General features: G+C 39.7%; 2 protein-coding genes across 2 annotated transcripts; both read left to right on the forward strand.

The window, feature by feature from the left end:
- The first annotated feature begins 740 nt into the window (after window positions 1-740).
- Window positions 741-5,775, forward strand: LOC141599022 (uncharacterized). The gene is made up of 6 exons (XM_074418891.1): window positions 741-1,882; window positions 2,011-2,364; window positions 3,307-3,395; window positions 3,496-3,607; window positions 4,347-4,498; window positions 4,995-5,775. Exons 1-6 carry the CDS (start codon window positions 1,880-1,882, stop codon window positions 4,996-4,998), a joined length of 714 nt encoding a protein of 237 aa, XP_074274992.1. The 5' UTR covers window positions 741-1,879; the 3' UTR covers window positions 4,999-5,775.
- Window positions 5,776-13,764: 7,989 nt separating this feature from the next.
- LOC141602408 (EP1-like glycoprotein 4) lies at window positions 13,765-16,070 on the forward strand. Its single transcript, XM_074422701.1, has 2 exons — window positions 13,765-14,057; window positions 14,811-16,070. The coding sequence occupies exons 1-2, from the start codon at window positions 13,766-13,768 to the stop codon at window positions 15,887-15,889; spliced, it is 1,371 nt and encodes a 456-aa protein (XP_074278802.1). The 5' UTR covers window position 13,765; the 3' UTR covers window positions 15,890-16,070.
- The last annotated feature ends 361 nt before the right edge of the window (window positions 16,071-16,431 follow it).

Here is a 16,431-nt window from a genome sequence, read left to right on the forward strand (position 1 = left end):
TAATGTGAGAGTGAGAAAAGAAGACGGTCTGCTTAGAGAATAGAGAGTGACTGCGAGAGGTTTGGTCATTTTTGACCTATTTTGGGTGAATTTTATATACATCAGATATTATAAATGTCTGATGTCTATTCAATAGGCATCCGTTTTTTAAAAAATCCGATGCATATTGAATTGTATAGACATCAGTTTTTTTAAAATATCTGATGTATAAACTTATGCATGGGATTTTTTGAAATATCTGATGTCTATTGAGCGATGTCTATTATGATTTTTGTAGTAGTGCATGAGCACAAAAATGAAACCTTAGGGGTACCATGAACATATTCTTAAAAGCAGGGGTACCATGGGACACCATGGGAAATCTGACAATTCAGGGGTACCATGAGAAATTCCCGTTTTATTTTTAAGATTAAAATTTAATAAATTAAATATTTTACTGTTATTGAAAGTCAAAATTATTGATCAAATATTAATCTCCTACAATTCCTAGTTATTAGAAAGCATGTTCTAATATTTTTTAATTTATTTTGGTGAAAAAAAATATTTATAATATGAGAATTTTTAGTGAAGACATGACAGAATTTTGGTTCACATTTTCAGTGAATTATATTAATGTTAATATTGCATTTAATTTTTAATAGATATATTTAAAATTGTTTTTATAATAGAAAATAATAGGTTTTAGTTAAACAAATGGTAGAAAACTTGATTTGTGTTTAATTGCACATTTTTGGAAATTTATGTAGTTTAATTTGCACATAATACATAAGTTATGGTGGTAGTTTGCTACATCCCCGAGTACATGAAATAATGAAATATAACAAATAAATGACAACATTTGATATGGTGATACAAAGATATAAGGTGTAACCGAGCCGAATTGGGAGCTCAAGCTCGGGTGGGCTTGGTTGGAATCGGCTTGGAAACTTGGAAATTTGAGCTTATAGCTCGGAATCCGCTCTTTCGAGCTTAAAACATTTAAGTTCGACTTAGAGCTCGGTTTAACCATGATTTTATTTAATTTCTTTAACTTTTAAATCAAATTAAAAATAAATAATATTTACAGCCCTACAAAGATATACTTTCTCCATTCCAATGAATTTTATACATTTGCTCTATACGTGTATCAATGTTTGTTTTCTTTTGTTCATATCTTTAGTTACATATTACAAAAAATTATAAAAACTTGATATTTATAATATACTCGATAAGACATGACTATCTTTTATGATATATATTCGAAGTTGTATCGGAGATTCTCCTCACATATAAATAGTGGCCAGAAAGTAAACGTATAGAATTCATTGGAATGAAGGAAGTAATTATGATAAAAAAAATATTTTTATAATATAAGAGCAGGATATTGAAGGGGAGCCTTGGCGCACCGGTTAAGGTGTTACTTTGTGACCGTGAGGTCACGGGTTCAATTCCTTGGAGCGACTTCTTGCCAAAATGGCAAGGAAATGCTTGCCCCAATTACACCCTTGTGGTTAGACCCTTCCCTGGACCTTCGTCTAGCGGGGACGCCATCGTGCACCGGACTCCTTTTTTTTTAAGAGCAAGATATTATCTAATTACGTGAGTTGGCGAGTTTATGCAGTCAATGTTAGCTCGACTTTGCTCGTTAAGTTCTCGAGGTGAGCCTGACCTTGAACTTATGCCTAGCTTCTTGACTCGCTGAAGTTGTCTGGTCTCATTATCACTCTTGGTTGCATCATATGCGTGCCAAAATATGCCGTGGTTCTTCTCCCTTTGAGCAAGAAGATATCATTCCAACTTTTGTACATTAATATTTTTGCACTTGTGCAGCTTCTATCTTCATTGGCATATAAACCATTTGTTAACTCCAGTACACCAGATTATTACACTTTGTAGACGGATGGTGCGTTACTTTTTTTACCTTTGTTTTAACTCTTCTGTGACGCATCCCATTTAAAGTTTAATTCTCCTATTTGTTCATTGTTGGTTAACATAAAATTTCTTACATTTTGTATTTTTGTGTGTGTTAAGCCTCAACATCATAAGACTATTAGAGTAATTGCTCGGAACACAAAAGAAATCAAGCATGAACTCCTCAAATATCTAAAGCAAGGCAAGGTGTTTGAAGTCGGGGCTTTGTTGGCTATTGCCAGCGATCTCATAATGTCTTCATCATCTACAACCGACGGAGAAAATGGTAGTATTGGGTTTAAGACTATAATGGAGATGCGCCAATTTCTATTACAGGAAATGTCTCGGTCCTTAATAGGCGCAAGTAATACACAATTGATGGAGATAAAGAAGACTCTACGACTTCTCGAAATCTTCGATAGAGTTGGAGACAAGCTCATTCCACATATGCCAATGTGGGATGACAATCCTAGCGTATGATTGTTTTTTATATTATTTTTCATTTTTCAAATTTGGTTTTATTTTCCAACTTCGATCACGGGTTTTTTATCATAACCAAAACTTTATATTCTTTGTCTAAATGCAATGGATCGGTTTGGGATCATGTGAAGTGTCACCCACATTTGTCACCCGAAATCCTATCACCACCCGCCACCCGTTAGAATAATCACCCGAATCTGATCCACCCGTCATCCAGGGATGAATGGGTGGTTTGAGTGATTCATGGATGATTAACTAAAAATTTAATTTTCGTTGTTTAGCTAATATCAGATTTTTTTAAAGATGACTTCGTTGAGTTTAAGCAATATTGCCTATTAAATGTTAAAAGAGATAAATGTAAAAGAAAATGAAAAATTACAATCCAAATCTAAAATATTTTGTTGATTTTTACTCTGAGTGGCCGTGAGTGGTATGGGGCGACTATGTTGGAGACAAGTGCCCTCCTATGAATAGAGGTGGTAGGAGGAAGGTAGTGGTCTGCTGTAAGAGTAGGGCCGTGGTCTGGTGCTGATTACTGGTGGTCCGAGGAGGGCGGTGGCATGCGGTAAGGTGAGGTTGGAAGGGGATCAGTGGTTGGACGTGTTCTAAGGATGGCAGATTGGCCAGTTGTGGTCATAGAAGGTTGATGCTTTTGGTGATTGGTGAGCCAGGTGGCTATTTAGAAATAAGTTGAAAGTGAATTACTTTTACGATTGTGATAATGTGATGGGATTTTTTGTTTTTTTTTTTAATTTTTTTTTTTTGTAAATATAATCTGCTGGATGGATGGAATGACGGGTGAGATTTTCTCCTCTCAAACCCCAACCACCCGTTGCCCAACTCACCCATCACCCGCATTTCACCCGCTACCGGTAGGTTGTGCTATTTCATTCCTTGTTTGTCATTTCTAAAGCTGTCATTAAATTTGAATTTCAGGATTCAGGAATTCGAGTTGCATCACTCATAGAGAATGCTGCATATGATGAGGAGGAGGAAGTTGAGTATGACTCTGACTATGATGCTGTGTAAGTGACTAAGTGTACATAGGTCTACTGGTCGAGCATGCATAGTTCTTGCTAAAGATATAATCGTGCAGGACTTTTAATCCACCCTTCGGTTTTGCAGAGAACGTTACACACCTTTACCAAATAATTACATACCTGTACGAGATAATTACACAACTTCACCATATAATCTTGGGCATCGGGATTATTGTACGAGGAGCTTTTCAACACATGTAAGAAATCTAAATCTTATTTCACCTTCCTTTAGAAATTAGTGGCATTGTATACCTATTCAGATACCCCCGTCTCACTCATTAATTATCAATTGAATTTGGCACCAAGACCAAGACATTCAGATACTCCCGTCGTCTCACTCATTAATTATCAATTGAACTCGGCACCAAGACCAAGATCAAGGAAGCTTGAGATAAAACATTTTAATAATAATATTAGGCCACAAATATCCCACTTGCAAGGAGCACTTCAAGAGTTCAAGGTACCGGGACAAAGGGAGTACTTAATAATTTGTTTACCTTTAATTAAAATATTCCTCACAAAAAATAAAAGGTAAATAAATGACATGACAAAGGTAGTATTTAAGAAAATTTCTTGTGTCTCCTTACACCTAAACTATTACTCCAATATTCTATTTTTTTTTGGTTAAATATAATATTCTATTTGGTAGATTGTTTTTGAGGGTAAGGAGTAGCCTCCTCCCGGAGGACACAAGAATTTTTCAGTATATAAATAGTCTCCCCGATCCAAACCAAAGGTAACATTCATTTTTTGGTGGTCAAATTTCGAAAATTTTGACCAACAATATATTATATATATAGATTTGTTAGTACAAAAATGTGACGTATGGTATTTTACCTTGGTTTGGATCGGATGGAGTATGATATTTTCAATTGAATGCTCGCTCCTCTCATGTTGTCAAAAACTAATTGAGGCTAATTTCTGATTTTTATGAAGGTACATTCCCCGAGTTGGTTGGAAGAGGGAAGTTCTCATGTTGATGTCCCCCTTCCATTGCCAGCAATTGTGAAAGGTGCGATGACAAAACGTGGGTTATCGAAGAAGCATGCTTCTTCCATTGCTAAGGCAATAAGGCACCTACGTTACCGGTACATATTTAATAATTTACCTTTAGAGTCAAAGTCGAGTTTCATGTCATTGCTTATCGGGTGGAATTTGTTCGTGTTTGGTTTTTGATAAAGTTTTTCGGCTGGGAAGCTTTGGCAAGTCTAGTGTAGTCTGATGATTTGCTCAAACAATTGTTGCTCTCCACTTGTATTGTACAGTGGTATAAACATTATTTCTATCTACCAAGTCTAGTCTAGTTAAAAGTGAGCACGTGTGTTTTTATTAAGGATGATAGTATTCAGTTACCAGTGTCGTGGAATGCTAAATAAAGAATCAGAAATAATGCACCATTCTCTTGTGTAAAATGCTGTCATAAATCTCGTCTTTGAATTCTCATTCTAATGATAAGCTATATTTGAATTTTGAACCCCTTTATGAACTGTAATTCTGTAAATTGTTTGTGTTATTGTGAATGGTGTTGAAAGTAGGAGAGTTAGATTTCTTGAGCTTTATCGTGTTATTGTTGTAATATTTCAGGTGACCTAGAAGCAGGGCCGGTTTTTAAGGTGTTCAAGCGGTGCAACAGAATAAGGCCCCTAGATTTTCGGGCCCCCTAACAATAATATTTCAGGTGACCTAGAAGCAGGGCCGGTTTTTAAGGTGTTCAAGCGGTGCAACAGGATAAGACCCCCTAGATTTTCGGGGCCCCTAACAATAATATTTCGGGTGACCTAGAAGCTGGGCCGTCTTTGAGGTGTTCAAGCGGTGCAAGAGTTACTATAATCAAACATATAAGGGGGCATTTGGTTCGAACGAGGGAAAGGGAAAGGAAATAAGAAAGGAAAATAAAGGCGAAAGAAAGGAAATGAATTGGATGCCCTTAGATTTTCCAACTTGTTTGGTATACCATTACAAGGAAATAGTAAAATCAATCACATATAATAATCATCACCACTCTTACCATTCACCATCCACCAACCAACACCAAGCACCACCAATGTCGCCGTGGATGAGTCCCTTGAGGTCGGCCAACTTCCACAATACTCTATGTCCGCCGGCGAGCCTCCCTCCACAATAGTTTTGGTGTTTTAAGGGGTGGGGTTGGGGGTTTTCGGGATTTGTGGTTTCATTTGGGGGTGTTGTTTTGTGTGGTGCGGGGCCGGCTAAGAGGGTGTTCAACCCGTTCAACCGAACAGGGCCCCCGATTTTAGGGGGCCCAATATTCTGAAAATCCATGTAGTTTAGATATATATTTTTTACAGCGATTATTTTGAACACTAAGAGCAATTGAGCCGGTTGGCAAGAGCATTTTATTCTAATCAATTGGTTGGTTGTGTGTTTGATTCACAGTACCAGCTTTATCTTTTTTAGATATTATTTTATCTAAAATGAAAACCAATTAATGTGTAAGACAGTATTCGAACCCTCAACCTCAAGGCCCTAGAGAGGGTGATGAACCATCTCAGCCACAATATTCTTGGTTAATTAAACAAGGTAAATAAGGATATATAGCTATAGTGTCTATCAAGTAATTTTCCAATGAAGTAAATTTAATAGTAGTGTATTATTAGATAAACGGTTTTTACACCATTTTGGGACTTTTATTAAGATTTTTTCTCATGTATATAATTTAATATTATAAGGGCTTCTTTGTAAAATATCGAATAGCACCCCGAAAATGTCAAAGTTGGCCTGGGCCCCTGAGCCATCACTAAGTGGTTAGTTTCATTTATTAATTAATGACGATGAGACTTAACATTATAAATTTTGTTGTTGTAAATCTTGTAATCAATATAATGTATGGAAGATGAAATTTGTAGCGATTATTTTATGTGTTTCTTTCGTATATTGTAGCATACGGGGGCCTATTTTAAAGTTTCGCACAGGGCCACCAGAACTTCCCAGACGGCCCTGGTGTGGTGGTTATGGGTGTGGCTTAGAGATTCCGAGGGTGGGGGAGGAGAGTCGGCAACGGTGGAGCAACAGCGGTAACGCGATGCAAGATTTGGTTAAGTCGTCGGCCAAGCTCCGGTGAAGGTAGTAAATGGCGGCAGGTAGTGGTAGTTGGCAGTTAAAAGCTTATAGTCAAATTTGTGACTGCAACTAGAACGGGGTTGGTCTGTAAGTTGGGTTGCAAAGCTTCATAAGCAGCATCATAGATATATTAGTTTGCATGGCAGGAAAAAAAGTTTACCTCCTCCAATTGATGACTTTTAGTGTGCAAATCTTGTAGGGTGCGATGTGCAAGTAGATACAGCTTCTCTTTGATAAAATATTTAATTACAACCTGAAAGGTCTTATGATCAGGATTTATAGACAATGTATCCATTTTTCTCATGATGTGCATTACATTTTCCATATTGCATGCGCGCCAGTAAGCACACAGCAGCACATTCAAAACAACCAAATCATACTGGCTGTACATGGCTTTGCTAGTTGCTTTGCTTTTTCCAACTCACCAGTTCTGCAGAATGTTGAAATCATAATACTGTGCGCATAGCCATCTGAAGCGCCAAAATACATACATGAATTATGTTCAAATTAGTAGTGCAAATGTAAGCCAGACAAGAACTATAAATGTAATAAGGAAGCCAAGTACAAATGTACAATTCAAAACAACACGGGGAATACAAATAAAAGGGGAGAAAATGAGGATGCAATAACTATAACAAGCATGAATTGTCATGGAAAAGAAAGAAAAGGGGAAAGTAGGAAAAAAGATTGTATATACAGAGAAATTGACAATTTCAGAATGACCCATAGAGAAAACCGAGTCAAGCATAAAGAGCTCAGTGAGTAATTTTGCTCCATTCCATCATGTTCACAAGCCCAAGAATAGTGAGTCTTGGGTTCTATTGGTAAATTAGGATGCCAATTGCCAAGCTAGTCTATTTAATCAACTAATTTTCATGGTGAACATGTCACCATCGAAAGATCGTTCCACCTTTTTTACCTCCCATAGCTGCGTATTATGATGTTCAGATCTGCTATTGTCAATATTTTTCCCCGCCAGTATATTACACCTAGTAAATTATAACATCAACCAAGTGGTGTTAGTCCAGTGGTAGCTGGGTTAAATCTTGAAGCTTGCAGAAATGCAGGAGTTGAGAGGTCCCAGGTTCGACTACCAGCTAGGGCGATGATCACTTGGCCACTGCAGCCCCCGAAAGGGGTGGCTTACATGGTCCATGTGGTGGTGCGGGAATGCATGGGCCCGGGGGGACTCAATCCCCTCGTCATCAAAAAAAAAAAAAAAATTATAACATCGTTTTTAGTTCATTTAAACTGGAATACAGTGCGGTTGTTTCAGGAGTCTTTCTTTATACACAAATGAGGTTCTTGCCATCTTGCCTATCTATTTAGCAAAGTGGACTCACCCAAAATTTATTTGTCAAAATAGGATCCACGTAAGATTGGATTTACCAAACCTGATAAGAACAAAATTACAATATTTTTATACCAAACCTGATAAGAACAAAATTACAATATTTTTGTAAAAAGAACAAAACTATATTGTAAGAAATGTTAAACATGGTTGTATGATTTATATAGACTAAGTGATATAACATGTAAAAGAAATACTACTAATTTAATCTAAATTAAGTACTTTAATTATAAACTATGTGTAAATTAAAATAGAAATGTAAAATTACAAACTAGAAATAAGAATACCTTAATAGAGAAAAGCTTGTAAAGGAGAAAATATAGTGCTTTAAGGATTATTGTAAAGTAAAATGAGACGTGAGAATTGGATCCCCTAAGCCTTCAAATGTCTCTCCTATTTATAGGAGAGGGGAGTGAAATGTAAATCACCAAGAGGCATGCAACCCCGATCAGGGCCGTGGTTATCTGGGTTAATTCCCTTAATTTCTTCTCTTAATTGCAAATGACATCCAATGTTTGTGATTAATGATGCGATTAATCACCCGGTTAATGCTTTCATTTGGCATCTTAAGAACTTTTGGAATCCCATGCTTTCACCTTAATATGGACCTTTATTTTGGGCTTTGATTTTACATTAGGCTTCAATTGCAATTCTCACTTCAACCCATCAAATCTTCATGCAAACACCCATTCAAACACTTCCATGCTAGTCCAATATTAGGTTTTGTTTAGCTTAATGGACTTAGTGTACAAAATGATAGGAAAAAGCCTCTAAATGCTTAGATTCCTACAAAAACGTGTTAAGACAAGCAAATACACTAAAACAACAAATATTAGCTTATGACACTATGATAAGTGCTAAATAACAAATAAAATGGAGCTAATATAGGGGATGAAAGTATATAAAATCTCAGTAATTATGTAAATAACATTAATAATTTTGTAAATCAAGGAAGCAATAAAAGCACAATAAGAATGAATATTTTGTGATATCAATATGTATTTTATAAAGAAAGGATATTAATGTGATATGATTGGTAATTAGGTATGTTCCGGGTGTAATTCCAGAGCAGTGATTAGTTACCACCCGTGGCTTGTAGAATAATGCCTTGAGCTGAATCCTTCTTGCTCCTATCGTCCCTCGCGGCCTTCCCTGCAACAATGAACGAGGCGAGGGCTTGGTGTGTGCCAAGCGTACTCACTCCGACGCTCAAGTCGGTAAACTTCAAGGATCAATTTGTGTAACTTGGCTATGTATATATTGTAGAGAGATAAGGAGATATTACAGGATGAATAGTGTATTTAGGTTATAATTGTGAGATCCTTTCCTCAATGAAGGTTGAGGAGTATTTATAGACTTTCACCTTTTGTCACGTAGTGGCCAAGTGGCCAAGTGGCTAGCAGGTGGGAAAGACCGATCTACCCCTCGGCTAAGGGACCTATGGCGGCCGGCGGACAATGTTGACTCGCCGCCGAGGGGTCTTGGATATGAGTACGCGGATGTGTGTCCCTACCGCGAGGTTGTCACGCCGAGACCAGTGGCGAGCCGATGGGATGCATCGGCTAGGCTATCTAAGTCGTTGACTTCTTTGTGGATATCTTTGACCTTGCTCGGTGTGTTGACTTGGTCGGCGGTGCAGAATATGCCCCATCAATTTGCCCCCAGCGTAGTCTATGCCGTGGTATGGGCTCCGATGTATGTTGAGCATGTATTCTGCACAAGTATTTTTTTTAGAAATTTTCTGCATCGGCTTCTTCTTGTGCATCGGCGTGGCTCTTGCTAGGCCGTGCCGTATACCATATCCTAGGCCGTGCCGTATACCATATCCCCCCTCCACATGGATGCGTAAAGGGCACTCGATGTGGAAAAGAATATGACGGCGGCCGTGACCAAGGTTGAGAGTGCCGGTTGATTTTGATTGCCCCCGGCCGGTGCTTCCTAGCTTGGTTGATCAGGTGGCCGGCGGAGACCAGATACCTAGGAATTCGTTGAGGAAGATGAGTAGTTGAAGGGATGTGAACGGGCGTGTTGAAGACGCTTGGTCACTGTTGCATTGATTGACGTTTAACTGTTGCGACGATTGACATTCCGTGGTTGCATGCTCGACACGTGTTTGCTCGTTGATTGGTTGTTGCTTCATGGGTCTGTGCTCGATTGGCCCGTCGTTGTGGGCTTTTTCCCTATAAATAGGGCAGTTTTTCCGTGATTTTGGTCACTAATTTCATTTTCTCAAATTTTCTTCAAAATTTTCGTCTTCGAAATCGAAGGGCTTCTTTTTTCTTTCAATCTTGAGTTTTTGATCCGGCTAGCACTTTTTCTTTTGAAGGTAAACAAACGAATTTTTCTTTTCTTTGCTAGTAATTTGTTGTGAACATGTCTTTGCCGATCTTTGGACCTAGCGGGCCGTGTCGGAGGGTCCTAGGTCTCCTTCTCCGAGGTTGATCCTCGGATTACGGAGGAATGGGAGGATGAAGATTCTTGTGGTGATTTTGGAGATGATTTTGGTGAGGAGGAGGAAAGGCCTCGTCCTAATGAGAGGCGAGACGTCATGGATCACGGTGATGCCCGTAAGGTTCGCCTTGACCGTGTTTGGTCCCATAAGCTTGCCGGTTGCTCCGGTGAGAAACTTTTCGAGGGCCATTTTTTCTTCGGTAGTGGATACGAAATTGTCATCCCCTGGGGAGGGTCGGTCCGTCTGTTGTCCTCCGCCGAGCCACACCGGTGTGTACATGCGGCATTTGGAGTATGGTCTCGGTTTCCTACGAATGGGTATGTTATGGCCATAATCAAGGCTATGAACGTTGCCGTTGCCCAATCGCACCCGTTGGCCATGAGAACCATAATCGGTTTCGTCGGCTTTGTCTCTTCAAGGGAGAGGCTCTCGACGGTGAATTTATTCCGTCGACTTCATTATACGAAACCATCAATCTCTGGCCGTGTCGGGTGGTACAGCGTGCAAACGGAGCAAGGTTACGTCTCTGTTGACAAGCTCTCTTCTAGCAAGGAATGGCGGGGTCGGTGGGTGTACGTTAAGGTACCGGACGACTATCCGCTGCCCCGCTCCTTCCAGCACCAGGTTAACTTGCGGTGTGAGACTAGGGCGGAGCATGACAGATGGGTCACCCGAAAACATCTGAAAATGGATGCCAGCAGGGTCCATCTGAAGGAGGATGAGAGGTTGGCGATGAGGCTCTTCGAGGTGGACAAGAGTGGGGTGCCGAAAAGATGGATTCCCCCGACGCAGATCATTCTCCAGGATGAGCCACTTTGCTACGTCGGCCTCATACCGGCCCTGGCGCAGGGTGAGTGGGGTCGGTGTGAGGCCCGTCACCGCTCTCAATGCTCCTGTTTTCTCGGGCTTCGATTTATTTCCTCTTCTTGATTCTTTGCTTCTTTTGCAGACCACTTCGGACCGGACCTATCTGAGGATCTTCTTCGGAGAATGGGGGCGCATAAAGACAAAACCGTTGCTAACTTGCATCCCAAGGCTCGGCCCATGATCGCAGGACGTCGCCGAATGACCTCATGGAACAGCGGCTGAAGGGCTTGAGCAAGGAGGAGGCGCGAGCCGGGTGATTAGCGGCGTAGTGCGTCGGACGCGGAAAACGGCGTCGGCGGTTTCAACTCCGTCCTCTCCCCTAAGAAGGTGGAGATTGTTGATATTCACGATGAGGGGGACTCGACGCGAGAGGGATCTCCCCTTATCGTAGGAGGAAAAGGGGGCTTCGCTGGCGGCAAGGAAGTGCCTTCTCCGCCAAGAAGGCCGGACATGGTATCCGTCTATTTACGTGGCTTAAACTTAGCCGTGCCATTAGGTGTTCCTGATAAGTCAGTTGATATTGATGCTTTAATTGGATTTTTGCAGATCAGCCGCAGTCGGCCATCGCTCACGTTGGGCGGCAGGCGGTGGGCTTCTCTGCGCAGGCTCGCGATCAGGGCGCCACCGTCACTTCTTCATCCCAGAAGGTTTCCTTCTCCCAGCCGCAGGCTGGTGGCCAAAGTACCACTGCCGTTCCTCCCCCCCAGAATATGCCCCATCAATAATATGTTGACTTGGTCAATATGTTGACTTGGTCAGCGGTGCAGAATATGCCCCATCAATAATATTATGATAACCATAATATTATCTTTCCACATAATAATATATTTCCTAATATTCTATCCTATCTAATATTCTATTCTAATATTCTCTAATACACCCCCTCAGTCAAAACGGTAGTAGACGGACGCTTTGACTGGACTAAACCATAGTTGATAATGCCGTTGTAGATGAGCCAACTCGTTCTTTGTCGATGCTTTATCCATATGAAGTGCCTTGCGTGTCTTGATCATGCCTATTGGAAAAGCCACAATAATAACAGTAACAAAACAAAGGCGCACGAGAGTCGAAACAACTCGTGAGACACAAACTAACGTCAAGGTGCACGAGGGCCGAAGCAAACTCGTGAAACACCGACAATTAAAAATAAATAAAAATAAAGGGTGCACGAGGGCCGAAGCAAACTCGTGAAACACCGGTACGGTGAGGGCCGAAGCAAATTGATCAACCGTACAAAATAAAATAAAAATACAATAAAACTAAACCATAAACAAAAGCACATATCCAAGAGGCACTTCGATCCTGTCGCGGTAGTGGTTGGCCATGCGGGTCGAAACCGGCGGAATCAGACCACCCGGCCCTTAGGCAGGGGTGGTTGCTGGGGCGAACCTGAGACGGACAAGGAGAAGGCAATAATGGGACATGGCGGAGGTTTAGAACGGTGGCGGTTGCCGAAGCAACATGGCAGAGAAGGTCGCCGTAGCAACAATAGACAACCGCGGCGGAGGTAACGGCGGCAATGGCATGGACGGAGGCAACGGCGTCATCGACGGAGGCACACAAACTTGAAGCACAGAGGAGGGTAGAGAAATTTATTTGGTCCTAATATTATAATATAGTCCTAAATGTGATGTTAGGGCAGGGAGGGATGATGGCCGGATGTGGATTTTGGTTGTTGTGGAGGATGATGGCTGGATGTGGAAGGGGGAATATGGAGTAAGGGGGTGAAACGTTTACGGGAGTGAAGGGAATGGGGACTTTATTGTTTTATTAAACTACTTTATTGTATTAACTAATACGGAAGCCATAAAAGACACTGAATTTGTTATGCCCGCCGGAGATGGATGATATAAGACCGCCATCTCCGGCCAGCGGGTTAAGCACGAGGTTGCTGCAGGCGGAAGGATTTTTGAGAGGAACGATTTTAGTCTGATACCATGTAAGATAGTATAATACGATATAATGAGGTGATTATTATTAATGAATCGGTTACATTATATAGTAGACCGTCTTGGAGGATAATCCAAGAATAATCCTAAATATCCTAAATGATAATATTATGATAACCATAATATTATCTTTCCACATAATAATATATTTCCTAATATTCTATCCTATCTAATATTCTATTCTAATATTCTCTAATAGACTTATTTTATATACATTATTTAGTTTCCGATTTATATACTCCCTACGTCCCGGTCATTTGTTGTCTTTTTCTATATTAAGGTATCTCAGTCAATTGTTGTTCTTACTATTTTAAGAATGAACTTGATGAACAATAATTTGATCATTCACACCCAATTTATTCCACTTGTCATTTAGTAAATTTCCCCCTCTCATTTCCTTGGTCTTTCTGTCAAAATCAAAGGACAACAAATAACCGAGACGGAGTGACAAGATTATTTCATCTAGTGGTATAGAGTTTAGTAACAATAGATATAATTACATTATTCAAATGAATATCTCACGATGGTACTGAAATTCAGTACTATTTAGAGATATCGTAAAAACAAGACAAATAGAAAACCCGATTTAATTAATAATTTTTACGTACGACCAAGTGTTATAAATACCTACATCTTAATTCCAACATTACAACACATGCCTCAAATATATATGATGTTCTCCACTCATCCATCCATCCTTGCGTTCCTATCTCTATCATTTTTCATTTTGTCATCAATTTCCCTAGCATTTCAATTCCCTGACGATTGGAATTACAGGTTAGTGAATGATCCTAAACAACCATTGTCTACAAATGGTGATTATGGATCGACGTACCGATGTTATGCTGGAACTCCTTATGATGACTTTGTTATGAGTTTTTGTTTCTTCAACACTACCCCTAATGCTTATACACTCGCCTTGGGCACCGGGACTTATTCTTATCCAGGTAATCATATGATCTTGTGTAAAACGGTTATATATAATACATCATACAAACATGGTTAGGATTGAATGAATACCCATTCAAATAGGGCTGTAAATGAACTGAGCCTGCTCAACATGCCCTCGGGATCGGCTCGATCAAAGCTCGGCTCGAGATCGGTCAAACTGAGCTCGAGCTCGGGCTCGAACTAAGCTGAGCCCAAACCGAGCCGAGCTCGAGCACACTAAGGCTCGACTTGGGAGCTCGTTTGAGCTCGTTATTTTTAAAATTACTTAATGTTTTTCAATATATTTACTTAAATTGTGTCAATTTTAAAATAAATAAATTTAAATATTTGTTTATAAGATAAAATCACATAATAATTGTTATTATAAGCTAACAAAAAAGATAATATTCTCGTTTGAATTTGAAATTTTAAATCAAAAATTATGTTATAATTAAAATAATGCTCGAAAAAATGGTACGCAAACAAAGCTCGGGCTCGGATTCGGGCTCGTAAAATATTATATGAGTCGATTCAGAGCCTTGATATCAAGAGCTCGGGTTCGGGCTCGAACTCGATTTTTGCAATATGAGCCGAGCTCGATCATAGGTAAGCTCGAGCTCGGCTCGGTTCGATTACACCCTACGTTCAAATCATTAATTTAGCCTCTGATTATTTAAAATATCAGATCAAATCCTTCATAAGAAAAAAGATAAGAAATATTCATTAAATTTTGTAATAATTACTTTTACCTTTTGCGATGTTTTTGCTAGGTAATGATGCAGGGCGTTGGGTGTGGGCAGCCAATACTAACCGTCCCGTACGTGAAGGTGCTGGAGTATTTCTATTACCTGACGGCAACCTTATTCTATACGATGTTGACGGTCGCGTGGCATGGCAATCTAATACTACTAACAAGGCTGATGGTTGGGTGACCATCAAGACACGAATTAATGATATGTACGGTGATCTGGTACTCGTTAATACTAAAGACGATATACCCTTTTGGCAGAGTTTCGATCACCCTCAGTATACTCTTTTCCCTAACCAAGTTCTAAATGTCTCGGGTGCGGAAATCGATAAGCTAGTTAGCTATCGGTCGGCCTTAGGTGGCCGATACACTATGATGATGAGTACCAAAAGTTTGGACTTGTATTACAAATGTGCAAATTGTCCCAAAGCACTCAAATATTACACCTTGTTTAAAACAACAAAAGCCTTGAACAACGTCGTATTTTCATTACAAAGTACCACACCGACTTTAATTCAAAATTTCGCGGATGGAACTCAGGGGAAATTCGAGTTCCCCAATTTGGGTGGTCCATCGGCTGATTTTACTTTCTTGACAATGTTTCTTCGGATTGAAATGGATGGTAATCTAAAGATTTATGCTTACCGTCAAGACCCTGAAGACGCGTTCTGGATTGATGCATTTAAAGTATTTACCAAGGGAGGTTTGACGAGTAATAAACAAGAAAGTGAGTGTCAGTTACCAGAAAAATGTGGGAATTATGGAGTTTGTGACCAAGATGTGTGTGTCTCATGTCCATCCCCTAAGGGCCTTTTGCCCTGGACGGACAAGTGTATGGCTCCGAAGTTGGTTGGGTGCAGTGGCGGAGCCAATGTCACGTATTATAAGGTTGAAGGAGTTGAACATTATAATAGTAAGTACACTAATGGACAGAAGCCTGTTACACTAAGTTCGTGTGAAAGCAAGTGTAGCTTAGATTGTACGTGTCTCGGCTACTTTTATCATCAGGAGAATTCTGCTTGTTGGGTGGTTTCCGATCTTAAGACGTTAACCAAGTCTTCGAATGCAAACCATTTTGGATTTATCAAGATGACTAATTAATTGGGAATGTTGTATTTGAGAACAATTACATATGTAGGTGATTATAAGATATTAAGATCTACTCCGTATCTTAATAAAAAAAATTATCATGTTGTATTAATACTCCGTATTTGTGGTGTAATTGAAGCTGATAAAAATAATTATACAGCTTATATCGGTTAATAAAAATGAAATTATTATTGATAATGTATAGCCGGATAAATTTGTTCGATTAAGAGACCAATTCAATTACTAGTGTGTGTTACTAATTGAGCACAAGAAGGAGCTCGAATTGTCATAGACTTGATTTTACCAACCGTCCCAAAACGCGTGATAACTTTGTGCAATTGTGAAATTAATCCTTATAATTTTCAATTAGAGTAATTAGGCCTCATAATTGACATAATAAGTGAAATTAATTCCCACAAAAAGTTCATGATAATTGTTATGGCTAAATATTTCGGATAAATGAGATGGAGATGGGTCTTGGCTAAATATTTCGGATCCGGGTATGAGTTGGGTTCATATGGGTCTTGGCTAAATATTTCGGATCCGAGACTGTC

The sequence above is a fragment of the Silene latifolia genome, chromosome 9 (assembly GCF_048544455.1).
Source record: "Silene latifolia isolate original U9 population chromosome 9, ASM4854445v1, whole genome shotgun sequence".
NCBI classification, from domain to species: Eukaryota; Viridiplantae; Streptophyta; class Magnoliopsida; order Caryophyllales; family Caryophyllaceae; genus Silene; species Silene latifolia.